At 33.4% G+C, this 21,444-nt stretch overlaps 1 protein-coding gene across 1 annotated transcript; it reads left to right on the forward strand.

Moving 5' to 3' along the window:
* Window positions 1–31: 31 nt before the first annotated feature.
* Window positions 32–19,747, forward strand: LOC117113739 (telomerase protein component 1-like). Its single transcript, XM_033257181.1, has 23 exons — window positions 32–427; window positions 1,438–1,663; window positions 2,083–2,151; window positions 2,843–2,949; window positions 3,445–3,480; window positions 6,986–7,124; window positions 7,653–7,745; window positions 8,156–8,248; window positions 8,570–8,626; window positions 8,911–9,047; window positions 9,197–9,308; window positions 10,195–10,302; window positions 10,648–10,821; window positions 11,445–11,632; window positions 12,519–12,694; window positions 13,841–13,988; window positions 14,132–14,354; window positions 15,313–15,431; window positions 16,059–16,191; window positions 16,743–16,865; window positions 17,443–17,586; window positions 18,155–18,238; window positions 18,624–19,747. The coding sequence occupies exons 2-23, from the start codon at window positions 1,457–1,459 to the stop codon at window positions 18,891–18,893; spliced, it is 2,940 nt and encodes a 979-aa protein (XP_033113072.1). The 5' UTR covers window positions 32–427; window positions 1,438–1,456; the 3' UTR covers window positions 18,894–19,747.
* Window positions 19,748–21,444: the final 1,697 nt, after the last annotated feature.

The following is a 21,444-nucleotide window of genomic DNA, read 5'->3' on the forward strand; positions in this document are numbered from 1 at the left end:
TTTGTTTTGGTTTTTTTGACGTTTTGTTTTGGTCGGCTTTGCTTTGCGTCAGGTCAGGACAGGCCTAGCCTAATAAATAAGAGGCTGTCATTACAAAGTAGTCTTCTAGAATATAATACAACCTAGGCTAGTGAGCCAATTGTTTAGGCCTGGGCCTAGCTAACCAGCCTAGGGGCCTATTATTAATAATAATACAAGCCTCTGCCGCCCCAGTTTGTTTATTTTGTGTCAGTGTGATCATGACAACAAGGAGGCCAGGAACAAAGATCGGCAACTGAAGAAGGCAGTCAAGCGGCGCTCCTCCTCAGTCCGGAGTCCTACCTACTCGCTTAGAGTCTAGGCTTGACGTTTGAAGTAATTCGGACCGAAAACAAGCTGTATTTATTATATTATTTCTACTTTAAGGAATAATATTTCATAGAATAAAGTAAGTTTATCGTAAATGAGTATGATAATAATTGTTTAATTAACTTAAATGAAAGTGCTTGGTATTCTCAGCCAGCCAGGAGGAAATACCTGATGATCTAGGCCTAGTAGTAGTCTAGGCCTAGCTGAATCCATACTAATATCTATCATCTGTCTCTATTTATTAATACTCAAAATAGAAGGCAGAAACAACACCATCATCATTAACATAAATATTACAATATTTAAATTATGATGGTGTATTACAGACTATTTTGTAGCACCTCCTTCTTGGACCTTGGTATGCGGGTACGGTGTAAGATTGTAATGTCTTGATTGTAAAAGTTCAATAAAACTAGGTAAAAAGAGAAAAAAAATAAGGCAGACACACAACTGTAAATTTAAAAAGATAAATAATAACTTTTGAAACAGAGACAATCACAGCACCACAGCAGGTAAATAAGTTTTTACCTATACAAACTATTTGGCTAAATACAATCAAGTCATCACAGAAACAGACTCAGCCAAAACGCCTGAGGCAAAACAATGGAAAGAAAGTATGTTTTTGCGTACCATCATTCTCAAAGTTTATATTTAATTCGACTTTTATTGATAACTGAAGTTTTATAATTATATAATTACAGTTAAAACTTGCGTAGGTCAACTTTGCCGAACTCAAATAATTTCTAAGTCAATCTTTGCCAAATTGTTGTGTTTTCCATCAATTAACGATCTGTAATAAGTCAGATTTTATGTAAGTCAAATGATTTTTCAATGCCATTTTGGATTGAACTTATTAATGCAAGTTCAACTGTATCTCTGTTTTATCATTATGTCTTTCTGTATACAGTAGAAATAAAATGGAAATTCTTCATGGTACTTGATATAGAGCCATAGGCCCTAAAATAATAGTCAAAGCGATTTGAGCATCATAAAATTATATACTTGTATAGATGTCCAGATTATAATTAAAGTGCATCATATTCTAAAAAACATGATGTGACAATTTTTAAATTTCAATCAATCCTTTAGTTTCTAGTGAGATTACAAGATGGGTTGCGGGGCATCGAATGCAGTGGCTGGCGGATATGCAATTTCTGTTAATGACACATGGAACCAGGTGGAGAGGACGATTGAAGTGCGTAAACGACCAAACAGCAAACTTGTAGTCAAACGCTCCGGATGGAAGACTGTTCGGATATTTGTATCCTCAACCTTTAGGGATTTTCATGCTGAAAGAGAAACACTGATTAAAGAGGTAAAAAATTAAAGAAAAAATTATTTTAAAATATGTTAAAAAAAATATTAGTATGTCTTGATTTGTAACTTTCACATTAATTGTGTGTATACATGGCCACATAGAGAGAGTGACGCTCACCCAAGTACGGCTCATGTAATATATACTGTTATTCTGGTTCATAAACTGTTTCTGGTTTCATATAGTTTTCTTTTATTTTAATTTTTTGACTTTCTTCCGGAGGGGCGTTGTGAACCTTTTCTCCTTAACGGATACCGGCGCTGTATAAATTTTCAGTATTATTATTGTTAATAGATGACAATTGTAAAAAATAAAAATAGAAATTATATTTTTTACTTTTAGTTTACTATAATCATCATATTTGTAAAATGTGGTGGATTTTTATTATCTTTTGCATTGCCTTCATTAATTTTTTTAAGGTGTTTCCTGATCTGCGGCAATGGTGTGAGAGTAGACGATTGCATCTTGTGGATTGTGATTTACGATGGGTGAGTATTGTATGACAACACAACATTATTATAAAACAGCACCTCATCAAATAATCAGAATACCTAAAAAAAATTGGATTCCTGCAGTGCACTCTTTATATCATTTCTTTTGTGGAAGTTTTATCTGAAAATTTTCTAAATCTAAATGCTTTACCACTGCTTATAAAGCACATTCTTTTTATTTGTTTTGAAGATCATCAGTCTCATGATGATGACACTATCTATGATAAATTCAAGGCTTACCAACAATGATGATGTTAACATCACAGTATTAATATCATGAATTTATCTTGGCGACACTTCCAAACCAATAATTATCAAAGGCACCAGGGCAATATTTCTCCTGATCATTGGATGAATAAACCAGCACAAAGTGCAGAAATTATTCTGAAGTTCCACGGTACGACCTCTGACCCCTGGGGAAGCTAGTTGTGCTGCCACATTCAGTGCATGGAACTAATACATTTAATAACGCATCATCCTACTGGATACTCATTTATATTCTTAGTTACAGTAGATAGAGGCAAAAATAGGAAAAGGTTCTTGCTCAAAGAAACAAGTAAAACTTACAGCATGGATTTAAAAGCCTGAACATCAGCCACACTGCCAACCGTTCCTACTATAATTCTTCTACTACAGTTAATCTGTTTGCACTCCTCATGTCCTCAATCAGTCTGTGTTTTTTATGTAGGGGGTGCCAGTTGATTCAACAACAGAAGAGACATTAAGGGTGTGCCTTGGTGAGATTGATCGTTGTTATCAAGACAACATCATGCCATTTTTTCTGAATCTTACCAGGTGAGAAATGATGGAACATTTGTCATAAATCTATATTTCATGATTTTTATATCTAAAAAACCTACCAAAGTATTAACTGTTTTAGCTATTATTATTATTTAATTCTATACTGCTCATCACTTTTAAAGTAATTATTAAGATTATCATAGAGACAACATTAATTGTTCGTATATTAACTACTTTAGAGTATTCCCTCTATGTCTATTTTCTGGATCCTTTACGTCATCAATAAACCAACTTATGCTATTTTTTTCAAGAGATGCACCCCTAGAAAATAATGAAATAAACCTAATAAATAATCAAAAAATTAATTTATTAAATATTGTTTTGTATAATTGTGTGTTTCCTTTTATATATCAGAATAAGTTATTGCTATTAATTTTTAGTGTTCAATTTCAAGAAATGTTTTCAGTGGTTGCATTTTTTTTTTATATCTAACTGGCTGATATAATATGTTGATTCCTATTCGTGACATGATACTGTGTACTATTTCAGTGTAAACCTTTCTACTACAATGCTGGAATCAATGTCGTAAGTGAACCTATTAAACTTATTGCCTGCCATCAAGTTGCTTGCACTTGCTGGTATAGAGCAAAATAATTACCCATAATCCTTAGAAAACACATAGGTTATTTTATTTATATTTGAATTTCATTTTTCATATCATTAATCATTTTTTTTGAAATGAGAAAAATTATTTTATTTGCCTACCTTAGCAACAGTTTTAGCAACTGTCACTGTCTTTAGGCTACTAAACAATGGACACCATAGCAGTTATGAATCAATTTAAATCATATGACATTGTTTGAGAATTTATAATTCTTTTCAAAATTAAAGGGAAGTATTTTCAATCCATAGCAAAAAATCTTAGCATTAGAGACATACATAGACTGCATATAACACAAGTACAGATATTCAAATTATATTTTGATAGTTCTTGTTTCGATATTAAAAGATCAATATTGAATCAATTATTGCTACAAATTTTAATATTTGTTTTTTCAATGTAAACTTATAAAATTATACTGTTTTTTTCACAATACAAATTGCACTGATATTCATATTGTATATATTCCACAAAAATCCATTGCCACATTAAACACAGTGCATAAAGAATTTTTAAGGAATCCTACTTAAAAAATATGACCAGTCAAATAGAAAACAAGTAAATACTCAACAAAACAAAATGGCTGCATAGTTACCGCGATACACGCTGCGTAATAAAGGTTGCTTCGGCTTGTGGTAGTATGGGTTTTTCGTAAAAAAATATTTTCATCCAGTTTTTAGCATACAATTATTTTTTGACTTCATGGTGGTAAATATTATAATTTTTATTTTCTGAATTTAATCTAAATTATATTAACGCAAATGTTGTTGCTAAACTTACTAATCAGCCATGTTTATTTTTTCACATGGATAACTTAGCGCTGATTAACGCACTCTGGTTTAAGTTAATTTTCGTCGTCAGCGAAGTCTACTTTACGAACTAGTCAAATGAAAATAATACTCAATAAAAAATGGTAGTCAACAAAATGAACCAGTCGAGTAAGCCCAATGTAATGCGCCTGGAAGTGAAAATGGCTTAAGTACATTTTTCAGCTTTTGTGGCTAGTTATAATAAAATAAATAACTAGCAAATAAAAACCAATTCCACATTATTTCAGTACTATAATAATAATAATAATAATAATAATAATAATAATAATAATAATAATAATAATAATAATAATAATAATTCTATACAACTGCAAACAATGAACAATATGCCTACTGTAAATTGTAAGCTATGAGAATTAGATCAATTTTAAAATAAATATTACATCTACAAAGTTTATTAAGATCTTTTGCTATGGGAAAAGGTAAAGAATATTGTAGGCACAAAATTGTTATTAAGGTAGAGCACATTATATCTTTTATACATGGTTCATGTTGGCCTTATTATTATTTTTTTATGATAATATACTAATAATTTGCATGCTCTATTTATTCTGATAACATTTTTATCATAGAATCTCGGGATCATACATCTACTCTCAATCAATCAATCAATCAATCAAGTTTTATATACCTTCTACCTAAAGCCGTTATCTACCGTATTTATTCGAATGAACACTGGGGCATTTATGTTTGAGAAGGGTTTTTGAGGGGGTGTTTATTCGAGGGATGTTTTTTTGGTGTAAAATGCATACGTATACTCAAATATATGTCCCTTAGTTTCACTGTAAATGTGGAACTACAACACATAATTACTGTCAGAATGTGTTATTGCAATGATCAAAAAGACTTATTGATCCCAACTAGGTTAGAAAAATTGTAATACTGGAATAGAATGTGTTGAGAGTGATGTTGCTTCCATTATACTTGTTTACTGTCATTTAGTTGGGAAGGAGGGCATTTATTCAAGGAAAATGAGGGAGGCCTTTATTCCAAATGAGTTTATTGGGATTGGGGTGTGGGGGAATTTATTGGGGAGGGGTGCATTTATTCAAAGCGGGCGTTTATTCAAATAAATACGGTTTTTCATTTTTATCTGTCTATCCCAACAGAAAATATTAAATCTGATGAAAGTAGAATAGTATCTGATGTCAGAATTGAAGATACACAATGTTGAAATGTGCTCCCTGTTCAATGGTATCTCACTCTTTACATGACTGACTGCCTGTCAGAATCTTAGCATCTGGTTGATTTTAGTTGTTATTAATGAAGCATACTTAATTTTACTTTCTTATAATTAAAATCCCGTAGCAGTTTTTAATTCAGTGTACTTTAACATTTTTTTCTCAATGAAAGCTGTTTCTAACTGCATGCCAAGACTTTAGAAGAAAGGTTGTTTTTTTTTTTTTAATACTAAATATAGTTAATTTTGCTTTCTTATAGTAAAGTCCCATAGTTTTTAATTCACTATATTTCAACACATTTTTTTAATCGAAAAAAGAACTTTCTAAACTTATGCCAGGAGCTTAGAATATTGGCTGGTTTTTAGTTATTACTGAATATATTAATTATCTGGGGCGGATGCGGGATTTGCTGGTAGAGGATGCAGAGCATCCACATCACATCAGCCCCACCATGGTTGGAGCTGAGAGGAGAACATTTTGAGAATATGGACCTCTAGGTGGCCGAAAATTGCACTCTCACACTTTTAAAATCTTACCGGTACACTTTAAAAATCTTACCGGTACTACCTGTAAGTTCATAATGCTAAAAATAGTAGACATTCAAAAAGTTTCATCTTGTTTTCTTATACTGATTGTAGAACTGTTTAATCAATAATAAACCAAGCACAATTTTATGTAAACTTACTGTGAGCTTTCGTCTGTGGTACCCCCGCATCCGCTCAGGATACACTTAATTTAACTTTCTTTAATTAAACTAATTACCGGAACATATTCGTTTTTTTAATTCTGGAGTTTGATCATAAAACTTGACAGTCACCCCTCACTGTTGTCGGTACTCTTCATAAGTTGCTCCATGCTCATCATAATGGACCGTTCCACTAAACCCCCCCCCCCATCTTTTAGATATTTTTGCTAAGGTCCCACAAAGCGAGAGTCATTTCATAAGGAAACATTGCTGAGTATATGCGGTCGTAAAAGTTCTGTGATTTGTGATGGTAGTGACTTGTACACATTCCTGTCGGGGCCTGACCTGTTGAATAACAAATTTTGATTGGTCAGTTTGATTGACATCTCAGAAACTTCCATTGTAATATGCTTCATAATAAACATTGAATTTCATTGGTCAGTCAGCTTGTACTGTACAGATCACAATGTGGATCATCACTGCATCACAGCCAGATCATGGATGTTTGCATTTTTATGGATGAATGAAATGTGGGCTCATAAATTTATCATGATGTCTGCTCATGAAAAGCCACTAGTGTATAATAGCTGCATGTGTTTTAATGATGCCATGTAATCTTGTATAGCATGCAATTAAATTACTGTAAAATATCAGAAAAACTTCTTTTCCTTCTGGTAGCTAATTAATATTGATTTTTAGTAACTTTTCTACATTAGCCCAAATTAAAAAAAAGAACATTAACTTGGTTATTTCCTGTCGCAGCGTTCCTGACAAGTGTTCCTCAAAAGCATAAAAATGACCTGGTTGATGTGAACCCAATTGCTCCTGAGAAACTGAAGGTTCTTAAGCAGATGTTGAAAGAGAGATTCTTGGTAAGTAATAAGTTTTGCATAAAAATAAAAAAACCAAATATATGAATAACACCAACAGTTTGTTGGTGTAGACGTCTTTGCTGTTCAAAGTTGTTGGACAGAATGATGTATCTAAAATAGTTAAGATGCCAGAATTTGCCCAATGCATGATCATGTTTTTTTTTTTTTGGAGGTCAGCAGAGTGAGGGAGCTACACCAACAAACCTGATGGGGTCCAAGCGGCTAAGACTTCTGGCACCTAAAGAAAAATTGACAATTTTGTGTTATTTGAAGCTGTTTTGAGATGCTTTAAAATATGTTATGTCCAAAGAAATTTAAAAGCTGTGTTGTAGTTCTTCCAACTTTACTGAAATGTAATATATTATTATTTTGAATTATTCTTAAATTTTGACACATTAGTCCATTAATATCCGATTTGTCAATGACCCTTTATATTTGACTTTCTAATTAAACCTCACCTCATTTCATTCTCTTGTACTTCTGGTGACATTCATATTATGAGTTATTTTGTTGTCGTTTGTCATTTAGTCCAATCAAATAAAGTTTTATAGCTGTGAATATGATGGTGTAGACGGTGATGGCAAGATAGAGTTGAAAGGTCTTGAGGAGTTTTCAAAAATGGTAAGTTCATTTTCAGTAATTAATTTATGTAATGATAAATTATAAAATAATTTTAAATGCTTTGATGTACCACCGGAGATGTTCAGAGATCCAGATGACCATGTGTCATTGAAATGGTTGTATGTTGTAAATTTCTCTCTAATATTAATTTTAGAATTTTTATCAATCAATCAATCAATCAGTCATACCAGAAGTCAGTCAGTCATTCTTATTAAGCCAATTTTTTTACTAATGCTTGTTTAGCATGTAGAAACATTAAAAAAAAAAAATAAAAATGAGTACAGTACAAGGTATTATCAAGGTAAATAATTCTATTCTTTTATTTTATTGATTTAAATGTGTGGAGAGGCATTGCTTTTACTGTTGAGCACATAGAAGTTATATTTTGTTTTTATTTACTTTCATTCCAGGTATTTGATTTTTTTAAATCCCGTATTGAGGAGCAGTATCCACTGGAGGATGTGACTACAGATCCTTATCGACAAGTCATGGAAAGTCATGAGGTACGTAAACTATGTTCTTGTTTCATTACAGGACATGACATTTTGTATGCAGTAGGTTATAGGTTTTGATTCTGCTCAGTATAGGGCAAAAGTTATTTAACATGTTAGACCAAATAAAAATGAATATTGGGATATCAGTGTTCCAAATTTTTTTTTTTTTTTATTTGTATTCATGTTTATTAGTAGCTATTTCAAATTTTTTACCATATTTAAAAAACTCTACTTGCAATGCTCCTATAATGTTGTAATGTATTTAAAATATAAAATCTTGCACCAATATTTTATATGAATTCTAACCTTTTCCTCCTAATTTATTCTCAGTCATTCATGAGAAACAGAAGCTCATTGGTTCTTGGAAGGAATGATATTTTGGAAGAAGTAAGTATTTACTAAGAATATGGAACAAGCCACATTTTATGCTCCTCCCATTTAAAAAAATGTTTCTTTATTAAAATTTTTAGTTACTAGTTGTCTGGAATAGTCAACCTCAATATACCACTCCCATTTCTCAATATTTTTTCACTCTGTATGTAATATCTTGTAGCCAATCAGAACACCCTCTTTGGGAAATGATGCAGTCCATTTCTTAGGTCATTTAATACACTTAAAGGTGAATAGAAAATATAAGCCTTTTTTTCAGTATTTTGATTTTTGTCCTATAGATCAAACAGCATATTATTGGTGTCGGTGTTGATAAACCATTGCTATTACTTGGAGGGCCAGGCACAGGAAAATCTTCAATTATGGCAAGAGTTGCTGAGGTTACTGTTGCTAAGGCAATGTCTATGGAAATACCCGGGTAAGAAAAATTAAGCATTTCTTATATTATAATTTAGTAAGTTTCAAGTATGCAAAACTTTGTCATTAATGTAATACTGATAATGATGTATAATCAATGTATAATCAATGTAATTGCTTTTTAACTATCATGTGATTTCACATTTTCAGGTCACCTGATCAGGGCTGGCATGTGTTCTACCATTTCGTTGGAGCCATACCTGGTTCGCCTGATTTGGAAGCTTGTTTGAAACGACTTCTCAAAGAAATGAATGTCATCAATGTAAGACTTTTTCCTGCCTTTCCTTTTTTACGTTACTGTACATAAACAGAAATTATATTAAATTTTAAATCATGTATCTGAATTTCATAATTTTAGATTATATTAAAATTTAAAATCATGTAATTCAGATATATACTGCAAAACAATTTTATTTGAATGGAATGCACCTCAATTATTATTCATTAATTGTTATTTTTATTATTTATTATTAATTTTTATTATTACTTGCTCTTGCAATTACAAAATTTTGATAAATATGCTAGCAAGTCACCAGATCAAGGTTGGCTTGCTTGATTGAATAGTTTGAAGGATTACGCATCTGATGAAGGAGACTTGATCACTCTGATAGCAATGTCAAATAAAATCTGAAACTAGTTTTAAATTGATCCCTCCTGACAATTTTTTTAAGTTAGCTTAAAAAAGATTTAGTCAGATTAACTATTTATATCATTCATTAGCTCAACCTGCCCTCGATAAACTAACGTTACGTTATCTCACTATATTAAATTGGATTAACACATTATCAAGGATAAGTAGAATAGAATAGAATAGAACTTTTATATAGCGCCGGTATCCGCCAAATATGACGCTCATGGCGCTTCTGAAAGTGTTTCATCAGTTATATGCAGCACAGAAAAGGAACTAAATAAAGTACTGAGTGTTTAACACTGGTGTCCTTGGATTCAATTATGGGTAAACGGATTAGTTGCCTTTTTTATGAGGTTTTAATTGTTCTTTACCGCCGAAAGTGCGGTATTCTAACGTTAGTTTAAGGAGGGCCGGTCGGCCTAATGTACAGAATTATACTGTAATATATGTAATGTATTTAGGTCATTACCATTCAAGAATAGAATCTCAAATGTAAATGTATTATCTTTTGAAACAGGAGAGCAAGATGCCAAAGGATTTGGAGACAACTTGTCAGGTGACATGTAGTGCCTTGTCAAGTCCAAACACAAAGCCGGTCATCATCATCATTGACGCCCTCAATCAGGTACACATTCTCAAATTATAACAGCTACAAAGGAATGAAAACATGACTCGAATAAAGTACTGTAATTAGCAATTCACTATCAAAGCATCTTCTGCTTCATGTTATTCCATCTCTACTACCCTGGATGAACCAGGGGTGAATTCAGTGGCCAGTTTAAAACAAAATCTCCTGCCTGAAAATTGGTCTAATTGGCATACCTCAGTCCCAACCATGTCTGAGGGGGTCTTTACTCCCCATCTGTAAAGTTCCTTCCCAGTTTCCCTCTTTTTCAAACCTTGTGGATCTGCCACTGCAATTACATTTAAAGATAATTTTTGATTGCATTTAATCTTTTTTCCTCTCCAGTTTGATGAGTGTAAAGAGTCTACTGTCTTGAATTGGTTGCCGGTCAAATTATCTCCGCAAGTTCGTTGTGTGTTCTCGATGATTGATGAAACCACTCAGCATAAGACTCTAAAAAGCCGCAAACATAAACCAGTTGAGCTCTTTGTAACACCTTTGGATATGTCTTCAAGAAAGGTAGGATATTCTTACACTGTCACTGTCAATGTCAATGTATGTCAATACATACTATATAAATACTCCGAAAGTTTTTTACTGCAATGAACATTCATTTGTGGATATTAGATATTAAAAAGATATTCCGTGTTTATACTGTATCTTGTTTCCCATGTATAAATGATGGACAAGATACTATATATTCATACCATATACTGTATGTATGTTGAAGAAGGTTACTGTGTATTGTATTCATGCTGAATTCTCACTTTATACTATAAGAATAATGAACAAATATACTGTATTCATATTGCATTAAAATATTGTATGCATGTTAAATTCTCACTTTATAATATAAGAATAATGAAAAAATATACGTATTCATACTGCGTCAAAAACGATGAATAAAAATACTGCATGTGCACTGTATAATAAATATAAAATATTTTGGTTGAATATACTTTATTCATACTGATACTGTACTAATAATAAAGTTCTTAACCGTTCTGAATCAACAGAACAAGTGGCTGTCATTGACTACCACAGTAGTTGACAAGCTTCAACAGTGCAAAACAAAAGAAGGACCCTAGAGGGGAAAAATATGTTATCTGACCTGTATTAATACACTACTAATATGTTTTCAGGCAATTGTTGTTGAAAGTCTTGGAAAATACAACAAGAAACTTGATGAAGAACAGATGTCGAGTTTATTGAGTAAGGAGTCATCCCAGAATCCTCTGTGGTTGTCTATTGCGTGCGAGGAGCTGCGTGTGTATGGACTTTTTGAGAAACTCTCCAAAAAGATTACGAGTCTTCCTGATGGACTACTCAGGTATGTTATGAATACTGATATTGTTTTTTTGTATGCAGTAATGAAGAATAATGATGCTGAATTAGTTAACATATGAATAAAAAATCCTGTACCTATACTATATAAATGAAAAATAATGATAATGTATGTGTACTGTATGAATGAGGAATAATAATATTAATGATACTGTATGTGTACTGTATGAGTGACTGTATGTGTACTGTATGAATGAGGAATAATAATACTGTATGTGTACTGTATGAGTGATGAATAATGATAATGCATGCATACTGTATGAATGAAGAATAATAATATTGTATGTGTGCTGCATGAATGAGAAATATTGACACTGTATGTTTACTGTGTGAATGAAAAATAATGATACTGTATGAGTACTGTATGAATGAAAACTAATGATACTGTATTTGTACTTTATTATTTAAGAATGAAATTATATGGTATGCCTCTGTACAGATTAATGTTTAATTAATATGTACTTTGAATGAATTAAAAATAATGTCTGTATATTAATTAACATCATAAATTAAAAATATTGATAATGTTTGTACTGTATAAATGAATATACTGTATGATGTGATTCTGATTATTGTTTATTTAAGAATAATGGTACCATGTTTTTAATGTATGAATAAAAGATAACCATATTTATAATATAATAAATGATAATGATAATTGCATGAATGTTATTTTTTTATAAACTTTAAATGACTTGAAAGTGCACTCACTGCTATTTCAATATTGGACAAATAAAACTGAAATTCTGAATCTAGAATACAGATTACTGTGTTTGCACTGTATGATTTGAGCTTGTAAAATTTTTCAGTTTTTCCATCACTAGTACATTACAAGATGATCAATTTAAGCTGTTTATATTTCCATATTCCAGCCTTTTGGAAAGCGTTCTTAGTCGATTTGAAGAAGAAAATGGAGGACAAGTAGTTGTGGCCACACTTTGTCTTCTTGAATGTTCCAAGACCGGTCTGCTGGAAAGGGAACTATTGATGATCCTTGGAAACCAAAAGAATTTGACTCCTTCCAAAAATCTAAAAAATCTAAAGAGTGGTAAGAAATGTTTTTTTAGCCTCAGTAATCCTCTAATTTAATTTAATTTTTCTTCTTTACACTGGGTATCCTGTTGAGTAGATATCTACTGTTCTCCCACAGGGTCCAGTTATGCTTTTAATAACAAAATTTATGTTCAGATGACCATCCGTCTGAATTAAAGTTATGACAAACGTAAAATTTGTGTCCACACGATGTTTACCCAAGACAACTAGTTCAAAGCTTAGAAGTAACTATGCAAATTTTCCGGAAGTGATAGTCACCACTTTGCTGTATCTTAACGGTTAATTTGCACATATTTTTTTTTTTTGAATTGTATACAATTATGAAAACATCGTGTCTACAAAGGCTTACACATCACAGGAAATGTTATTTTGGCACTCATTTGTAGGTACAGTATTTATCTTTTGAAAATAATTGAGGTCAAAATAAAGGTCGCATTTACTTGCGAGCTCTGAAGTAAATGTGTCCTACACACAGCGCTACTCCGTGCGCGTATTTTTTATCTTTCTTGTGTACGCGGAAGTAGCACACTTACTCCTGTGACTGCTCAGGAGTAATTCGTCTATAGTAACGTTGAAGTAACTTAATACAAAGAGCATCTTCACGGGCACTACCCAGGGCTTACGACAAGTAAACTGCTACTTCAAAGCTTACTTCTGACTTGTCTGAACGTGCCTAAAGTCTAAAGGCCAACTCAGACAGCGTCGGCCGACGCAGCCCGACCCGATTTATCGTCGGGGACAGTCTTAAGCCGTCGTGAGAAATATTAAACATGTTTAATATTCTACTACGCGACTGCCACCGACGCACACCATCGCGTCTGCGTTCAACTCACACAGACCCGACGCGACAACAAATCGCGTCGGGCTGCGTCGGCCGATGCTGTCTGAGTTGGCCTTAACAATCAGGGAGTGGAGTTGTTTTAGCTGTGAGACATAAAATCCTTCTGTCACAGGAGTTCAACCCAGGCCCCTGGGATTGCAAGGCAAACATTTTAAACACCAAGCTATTCAACTGTTTTACAGCACATTTAATTTGCTTATCAACATTTGTGCATCTTTTAATAATGTATGGTGTCTTGACCATTTTTGCTGTTAATAAATTGACAATTAGCAATGTTCCTCCTCTTTCTATTTATTGTAGATGACCAACGAAACTCTGTTCAGTTGTCGGCATCTCAATGGGCAAGAGTGTACCGAGTTCTCAAGCCCTTCCTGCGACCATTTGGCGACAGTGGCGAAGGGCGATTGGATTTCTATCACCGATCTCTGAGTAAAGCAGTCCGTGCAAAGTAAGAAGATTGTTTATTTCAGTGGCAAATTATTATAAAGGCATCTTTAACATTTAAATCACCTATTAGAAATAAGAAAGATATATTTGACCATATTTTTTTTCCATATTAAAAAAAAAATTGATGTGGCATTTATTTTAAAGATATTTCAAGACTGACTCATGGAAAAGCATTTGGTGGCACACTGTGTTAGCAAATTACTTTGAGACAATAGAGAACATGGATCGGCAGAGTGAAGAGTACCCGTACCATTTGACAATATGTGAAGACAAAGGCCGCTTGAAGGAGTATTTGAAACAGTGGAGGGTTTTCCATCACTTTTACCATCCCGAGTTCAGTGGAGAATTACTGGCCTATTGGCGAAGTGTAAGTCAACGATTAAAGGCCAACTCAGTGTTGTGTGATGCAGTTTGACACGCGTCGGGTCCCTGTCGGATTAAACGCTGATGCGATAGGTCTGTGTTGGGGACAGTCGCGTCATGGAATATTAAACAAGTTTAATATTCTCATGATGGTCTAAAGCTGCGTCATATGACGCTGTCTGAGTTGACCTTAAGTAAAATATTTTAGTGTTTACAAAGATAATGATAACAATGATGATGGCTGCAATAAGGACCACTGCAAAGACAATGATTTTGTTTGTTATGATGATTGGTGATAGTAGAATAAGAGAATAGAGTACCACAGTCGTGTTGTCACGACGCCAGGTGGCACTCTCTGTTTTCAACAGACGTTGGTGACCGTTCATTACGCCTAAATGACTTCATAAGCTTTCTGGAGTAGGCATTTTAAAATCTAATATTTTACCATCAAAATGTACTAAAAACTCGCATTATAGTAGTTATTATACACACATTTAACCATCAATTAAAATTTACAAAGAAAAAGTAAGATACAACATCTTAATAATTACGTTAGAAATTGGGATCAGTGGTTTGTCAGTGGAAAAAATGGCGCCTGGTTGAACGCTTTTTGCAACGATAGCAACGGAGTAGTATCACGCGGTATCGTGACGTAACACTGTATTACTCTATAATTAAAGCAGATGTACATAAAATTCTTGACTTTGGTCCAGTTAAAAGCTAAAATTAATTATTTAAACTAGGTCTTAATAGAATATATGAAAATATCCTCATGTTGTTGATAAATGTACATTTTATGTGAAAGGGATACAAGGTAAAATTACATTTCTTGTGACATCCAACACTTTAATTTAACAGACTAGGTATTAATGATTTTTAAATGCTATTTTATTATAATGATGGAGATGTTGAATAATAAAGGAAATTATTAATAATCCATGTGTTTGCTGTTTGCATCATAGGTCGGAGATAAGGCTGAATTATATGATTGCTATAAAGAAAACTTGGAGAACATGACTAATAACCCAAATGTTGACAAAGAAGAGATATCGCTACACTATGAGCAAGTTGCCAGAGTTGTGTGAGTATTTTTATTAATATTGTATTCATATGGGCACTTTGCCAAAACTAAGTGTCAAGTGAACCTAGGGAGTGGATGGGAAGGCATCAAGCATCTTAATACCCACCAAGCTACCACCCCATTGCTATCAAGTACATTGTCTTTCTATTCACACTATAAATATTTCTGTGACAAATATCTGTGTTTTTCCCATATATGGATGTGACAATTTAATTTCACACTCATGTTTTAGGTATTTGGCACACAAATCTTGATAGTGTGACAAAACTTTTAAATTAAGATTTAATTTTTACTTAATTTTGCTATGCTCTCACTAGGAGTTCAACATGGAAGGATTTATTCTCACATCTAAAACAACTCTGTTAAGACCTACAGTATATTTTTTTTCCCCCAATTCACACAAAATACCTGTGTTTTATCATGACCATTTGAAGGTATAACTGTCCAGACAATTTTATTTGACAAAAACATGTGACATGCCCAAATATGGTCATGATTACATCACATCATGGCCATATATAGGCACAGCATGATTATATATGGGCATGCAACAGTTTTTTCGACAAAGAAAATTTGATGTGGGGACAGAGCTTTAAAATTATCACTGTTGGATTTTTGTTCTTTTAGGATGCAGTCAGGGGATGTGGATAGATGTTTTAACTTGCTGCAGACTAGTTTGTCAATGGAGGAAAATGACTTAGGAGCTAAACCAATGAGGATGATGGAACTGTACAATGTTGCTGCCACCATGCATAATGAGGTGAGTAATTAAAAACAAACCAGACTCAACACACACACAACAGTCAGAAACTTTAATTTTACCTGATGGTGTCTAAAGGTCCGTCCACACTATCAAATTTTCTTTGGCAAAATACTGTTGTATGCCCATATATAGTCATGATGTGTCTACATGGTCATGATGTGATGTCATCATGACCATATTTAGGCATGTACCCAGGACAGATCTGATTAAAACCACAGCTCATTTAAACATCAAGTATACAAACTAATATTACAAAAACCAACATCTCTTAGTTTTGTAAGAATTACCTCATTTGATAAAAGCTATTGTGTTACATCTATGTTATTATCAATATTACATGCCTTTAGACTACGCTGTCTGACACTGCACGCTTATGCTTGTATACTGTCAGAAACAAGCAACACGCTTCTCGTGACTACATGTACGCCAAAAGCTATGCAAACACATTGTTCTTGCTATGGATAATAACAGATGATTTTAAAAATTATCAAACATTATATACAATTTTAGTTATTATTAATGTGGGTTTTTTTTTCCAATTACCTCAGCGTTTGACTCTTCATGATTTTATTACGAAAAAAATGATGCCTGACTTAAAGGAATGCATCAGCAGTCGAAGAAAGGCACTTCGAATAAGTGAGCAGCTTACAGAAAGAGGGGAAAAGTACAAGGTCAGTTATTTCATATTTTTTAATACTTCAATTGTACTTAAAATTAAATGAGGGTTACAAAGTTTGTAATTTTTTAAACAAAAAGGATAAATACAACCAAAGATAAAAATCTGTCTAAGTATGATCCCTTGATAATAATAATATATTATGGAATAATAATAGTATAGTTTAATTGTGAGTTCATATGGCGCATAATGTAATCTTTTACAGTCGAAAGTGCAATATATTTAGGTGATAAATAGTTCTGAAAGATAAATTAGCAAGGAACAGAAATTAATGTCTATGTAATACACTAGTGATAAAGAACATTTCTTAATTCTATTTATAAGAATAAGAATCTTCTAATTTAATTTCTGTTGGATTTTTCAACAAATCATTTGGTGGGAAAATTGTCATTGGCAGTTTAGAAAAATGTTTATATCATCTGGATCCTGAGGCCTGGATGTTTTTGCCCCTCTCTGTTATCTAGGCCTATGTTGATTGCTTTGTTATGTTGCCTATTTACTATAATATAACATTATTATGCATAATTTGAATCTCTAAATCTCAATTCTTACTTTTCAATATTACTGTTTAGTATGAACGTGCATTTTCGTTGATGAAGTTGGCCTTCAATTTGAAAACTTGGTATGTTTTGGGTGGAGACAACAACCTACAAGCTCAGGAAGGATATGACCTAGGGGTCGAAAGCCTCAAAGAAGCCAAGGAAATCTATGAGGAGGTAATGTAGAAGTCAGTCATTAATTTATTTTCTCTACTGATAGTAAAGTAACTCAATGATTCCACCAAGTGCTATCCTTGGTGGTAAATTGGGTAGTAAGGTAAACCCCTGCTCTTTTTCATGTAATGTATGCAATATTTCACTTGCATTTAAGCATGTCATCTGTCTGAATGCTCAGTCATACAGCAGTGAAATGAGCTTAGAGGCTGCCATCTTTAATACTTTATTCAGACAATACACTTGCGAAGCGATCGTCAGTAATCAGGAGTAAATGTGAATCGTTCACCACAAATCAAAATGGCTAGGCATATTCAGATACAATCGCTTCAAAACATGGCCTCAGGGCAAAAGGTCAGCAAAAATATAAGCAAGAGTATGTGCCAGCTAGCTTTGAAGTAAACACATTGACAGCAAACATTTTGCAACATCTCTATGACAGTGTTTGCTAGAGTTGTCACAAACAAGTTGAAAGATATGTCATGCAATTTACTACGTTTGCTATAAATTAAGTAGTCTGAATAGAGTAAAAAAAAAAGAAATATTTGTTGCTTATTAATTCATATTGCAGCTTGGAGACAAAGGACATATTTCAGAGTGTATAATGAATGAAGGCCTTCTTCTGGCAGAGGTCAACCAACAGGAAGCACTTGAGGTATTTTTTACTTTCTTGTTTGTGTGATGTGTCAGTGTGAGGGGGTGGGGGTGGGTAGTAGGTCAGAGTTAATCTAAAAATCTTCCTGTTAATTACCTGAAACAGTTAAACATGAGCATGCATATTTGTATGTTTTATATATTTCTTCTGATATAATAAATGAATGGTTTAAAAAAAATTTCATCTATCAAGGCTGTTAGTATCAAATGTCATATTGAAGCTGAGTGGTCACCCAAAAGTTACCAAACAACATGGGTCTCAATAATATTATGCTATAGTATAATTATACTGTAGATCAGTGTCATGAAAACATATCTGTTGGGTAGTGCAGATCACCAGCAATTCATTTTATTTCACTAATATTATTCATGAATCTTTATTGTAGCTATACAAAGCTGCTGAAGTTCTGTGTATCCAGATATACGGGGACGTGAGTGTCCTGTCCAGCCGTTTGTTTACAAACATCGCCATCCTCCTTGAAGAGATGGGCAATACCAGTGAAGCATTCAAGTACTTCAAAAGGGGTTTGGAAAGTAAAATACAGGTCTTCGGAGATGATCACCCACAAACAGGACGTTTGAAGAGAGTACTACAAGAGCCTGCTTACCAGAGACTCACAAGCCTTGAGCAAGAACAGCGAAACCAGCAACGGTGATGAAATCAATTGTTAAGCAAGGCTAGGGAATAATAGCCAACTCTAACAACTGCAACTGACAAAATACAACAATTTAGCAAACATTACACATAAAATTTTAATATTTTAATATACAGCTACAAAATATTTAAATTCCAAAGGTTATTTAAAGAATACCACACAGAACTTGGGGAGACACCAAAGATCATTCACTAAAAAAACGGCCGTACATAACTGAATTAAGCAGCGTCATCGGTTTTATTTGATGTGTGCATATTTGCGAGTACACTCGATAAAAGCTTATTTACACAGAGAGCGTGATAGCACCACATAACACACAGCACAAAAGATCCATTTTGGTAAAGATATAGGTAATGATAGGAGAATAACCATAACTCCCAGCGTCATTGTGCTGAATTGCACATGGATGTAGGCCGTGACTACCTAGAAGCCATAGAGAGTAATTATTCATGATATCAGAGGAAATATGTAATACATACATCATTCCACAAGAAGAGGGTGTGTGCTGCTGTCATGTTCTGTGTATATAGGCTTTAAAGCTTATTTTCGAGTGTTTAATGCATTTTAGCTAAAATAGCTCTTATAGTGAATAGCTTTGTCCACACTATCAAATTAGGATATCAGTGAGCCAGATGTACACTGCGTTTGATAAAAGTATATTCATATACTTACTTAAAATTAGCATACGAGAAGTCTGAAATACTTAGAATCAATCTTCAGAATTAGAAAAATAACACTAAACATAAGTGGTCATGCAAGCCAATATTTAATTGTTTAAACAAGAATTGCACTTTGTGTATATAATCCTTTTCTTGGTAAAATAAATATTTTTAAAATCAATGAACTCATTGGTTTAAAAAAAAACCTACTAAATTTGAACCAAGAAGCGTGGTTTTGGAAGACAGGCACCTTAACCGCTATGCTTTTTCCACTGCATTGTTATTTAGACCTTAGTTTCAGTGCCACATTATTTGCTGGCTTGATACTTAGCATCTAACTGAAGCAAGTGAAGATAAGCAGTAACCTTTATTGTATGGTCCACTAAATTTGCATTGCATTGTCCATCATGACATCATCACTTTACCGTCCACATAATTTCCTACACCCTGTGGTGTAACTCCTATGGGATCTTGGGGGTGTAGCAGGTGGGGGGGCCATAAGCTCTGAGCAGGATTGGGCTTCACCAGGGTTCTCCATCCCCTCCTAGCCCCCAGGATCTGTTTGTTCGCTCCACTCGCAAACTTAACGCTCGCTTATTAAGGGCCCCCCCCCCAATAACAGTCACCGCCAAGGCCCCACAAACTCTGTGATGCCACTGGTTCAGTTTCTACTTTTTACAAAGCGTAATAATGCACAGCCAGAGTTCAGAAAATTTTATTGTGCCCATGAGCATGGAACTGGATCGATGAATGTATGTCACTCTGGTACTCTGTCAATGTCAATTGTAATGCCAAAACAATGTTTGTGAAAAATGCGTGTTGCAAATCCTTTCACTCATGAAAATGGAAAATAACGAAGTGCTCACACGAATTTTATATTGACTGTTTATAATAATGACATCATGAAATAGTTTCAGCAGATGAACAATATGCAAGGAAACATTTTTATTTTTGTGTATTCATACTTTGAATGAAGTTGATAACTTTCAGGTAGATAGGCACAATTTGCAACTACAGTATTTACATTTATCAGGTGAAAATACAGGATGATACTGTAGATATATTTTAATGTAAGAATATTTATATTTTGGAAGTTTTTGTCATATTGTTTTGAATGCAATACTGTATTAATATTTTGCATTTAGAACTTTTATTATTTATTTTATTGTTTTATTTAAAAATTATTATGCTTACATCAGGGAGGTATCGGTATTTTTGTACCATTTGTTTCTGTATATTTCATTTTTATCCTTTATATTTAGCTGATGATAATCATTGTAGATACCCTGTTATAGTTTGTGAGTAACTGAATAGTTAATTCAGGTATTGAGAAAAAAAATATATATATCAATGTCACTTTTAGCCTGATTGAAGTCAAAAGCATTTTAAAACTGTCATGGAATACTGATAGTATTAGTTGCGTCAATAGTTTACGTTCTATTTGGCAGTGATAACACCTAGAGACTAGTACGCTATAAAAAACTTGCATGCATAGAGAATTTTCTTTTGCATGACACACTACACAGCTTTGGTATTATTATTAATTCAAAAATGTTTTAAAGTCAAAGCTGAAAATACAACGAAACTTTATTGCCTGTTGACGTATTTAGATTTTATTACCTGGTGTGCGGGGAACAAAATTTTGTGAACTACTTAAAGTTGGAAGGTGGTGGTCAGTGGCTGGCCGAATCGCACTAGCATATCTGCAGCTGGAGGGGTCAGGGAGATGTCTGGGGTGCCAAGGTTTTTCATTGAAAGGCACGAGCTATCCACAAAATCCCTTGAGTATGCTGCTGCAAAAAGGCAATCCTACAAGCCTACAGATTTTAAATTTATTTCATGAGAATTGCAAGTTTGGCATCTACCACATTATTATTATGTTGAATTATCTT

Source organism: Anneissia japonica, unplaced genomic scaffold (genome assembly GCF_011630105.1).
Source record: "Anneissia japonica isolate Jap-2015-1 unplaced genomic scaffold, ASM1163010v1 scaffold718_len1063573_cov188, whole genome shotgun sequence".
Taxonomy (NCBI): Eukaryota; Metazoa; Echinodermata; class Crinoidea; order Comatulida; family Comatulidae; genus Anneissia; species Anneissia japonica.

Coding starts and splice junctions, on each gene's coding strand:
- LOC117113739 (XM_033257181.1), top strand. CDS start 1,457: ATGGGTTGCGGGGCATCGAATGCAGTGGCTGGCGGATATGCAATTTCT. Junction 7,746..8,155: donor TTGAGGAGTTTTCAAAAATG/GTAAGTTCATTT, acceptor CTTTCATTCCAG/GTATTTGATTTTTTTAAATC. Junction 14,355..15,312: donor TACTGGCCTATTGGCGAAGT/GTAAGTCAACGA, acceptor TTTGCATCATAG/GTCGGAGATAAGGCTGAATT.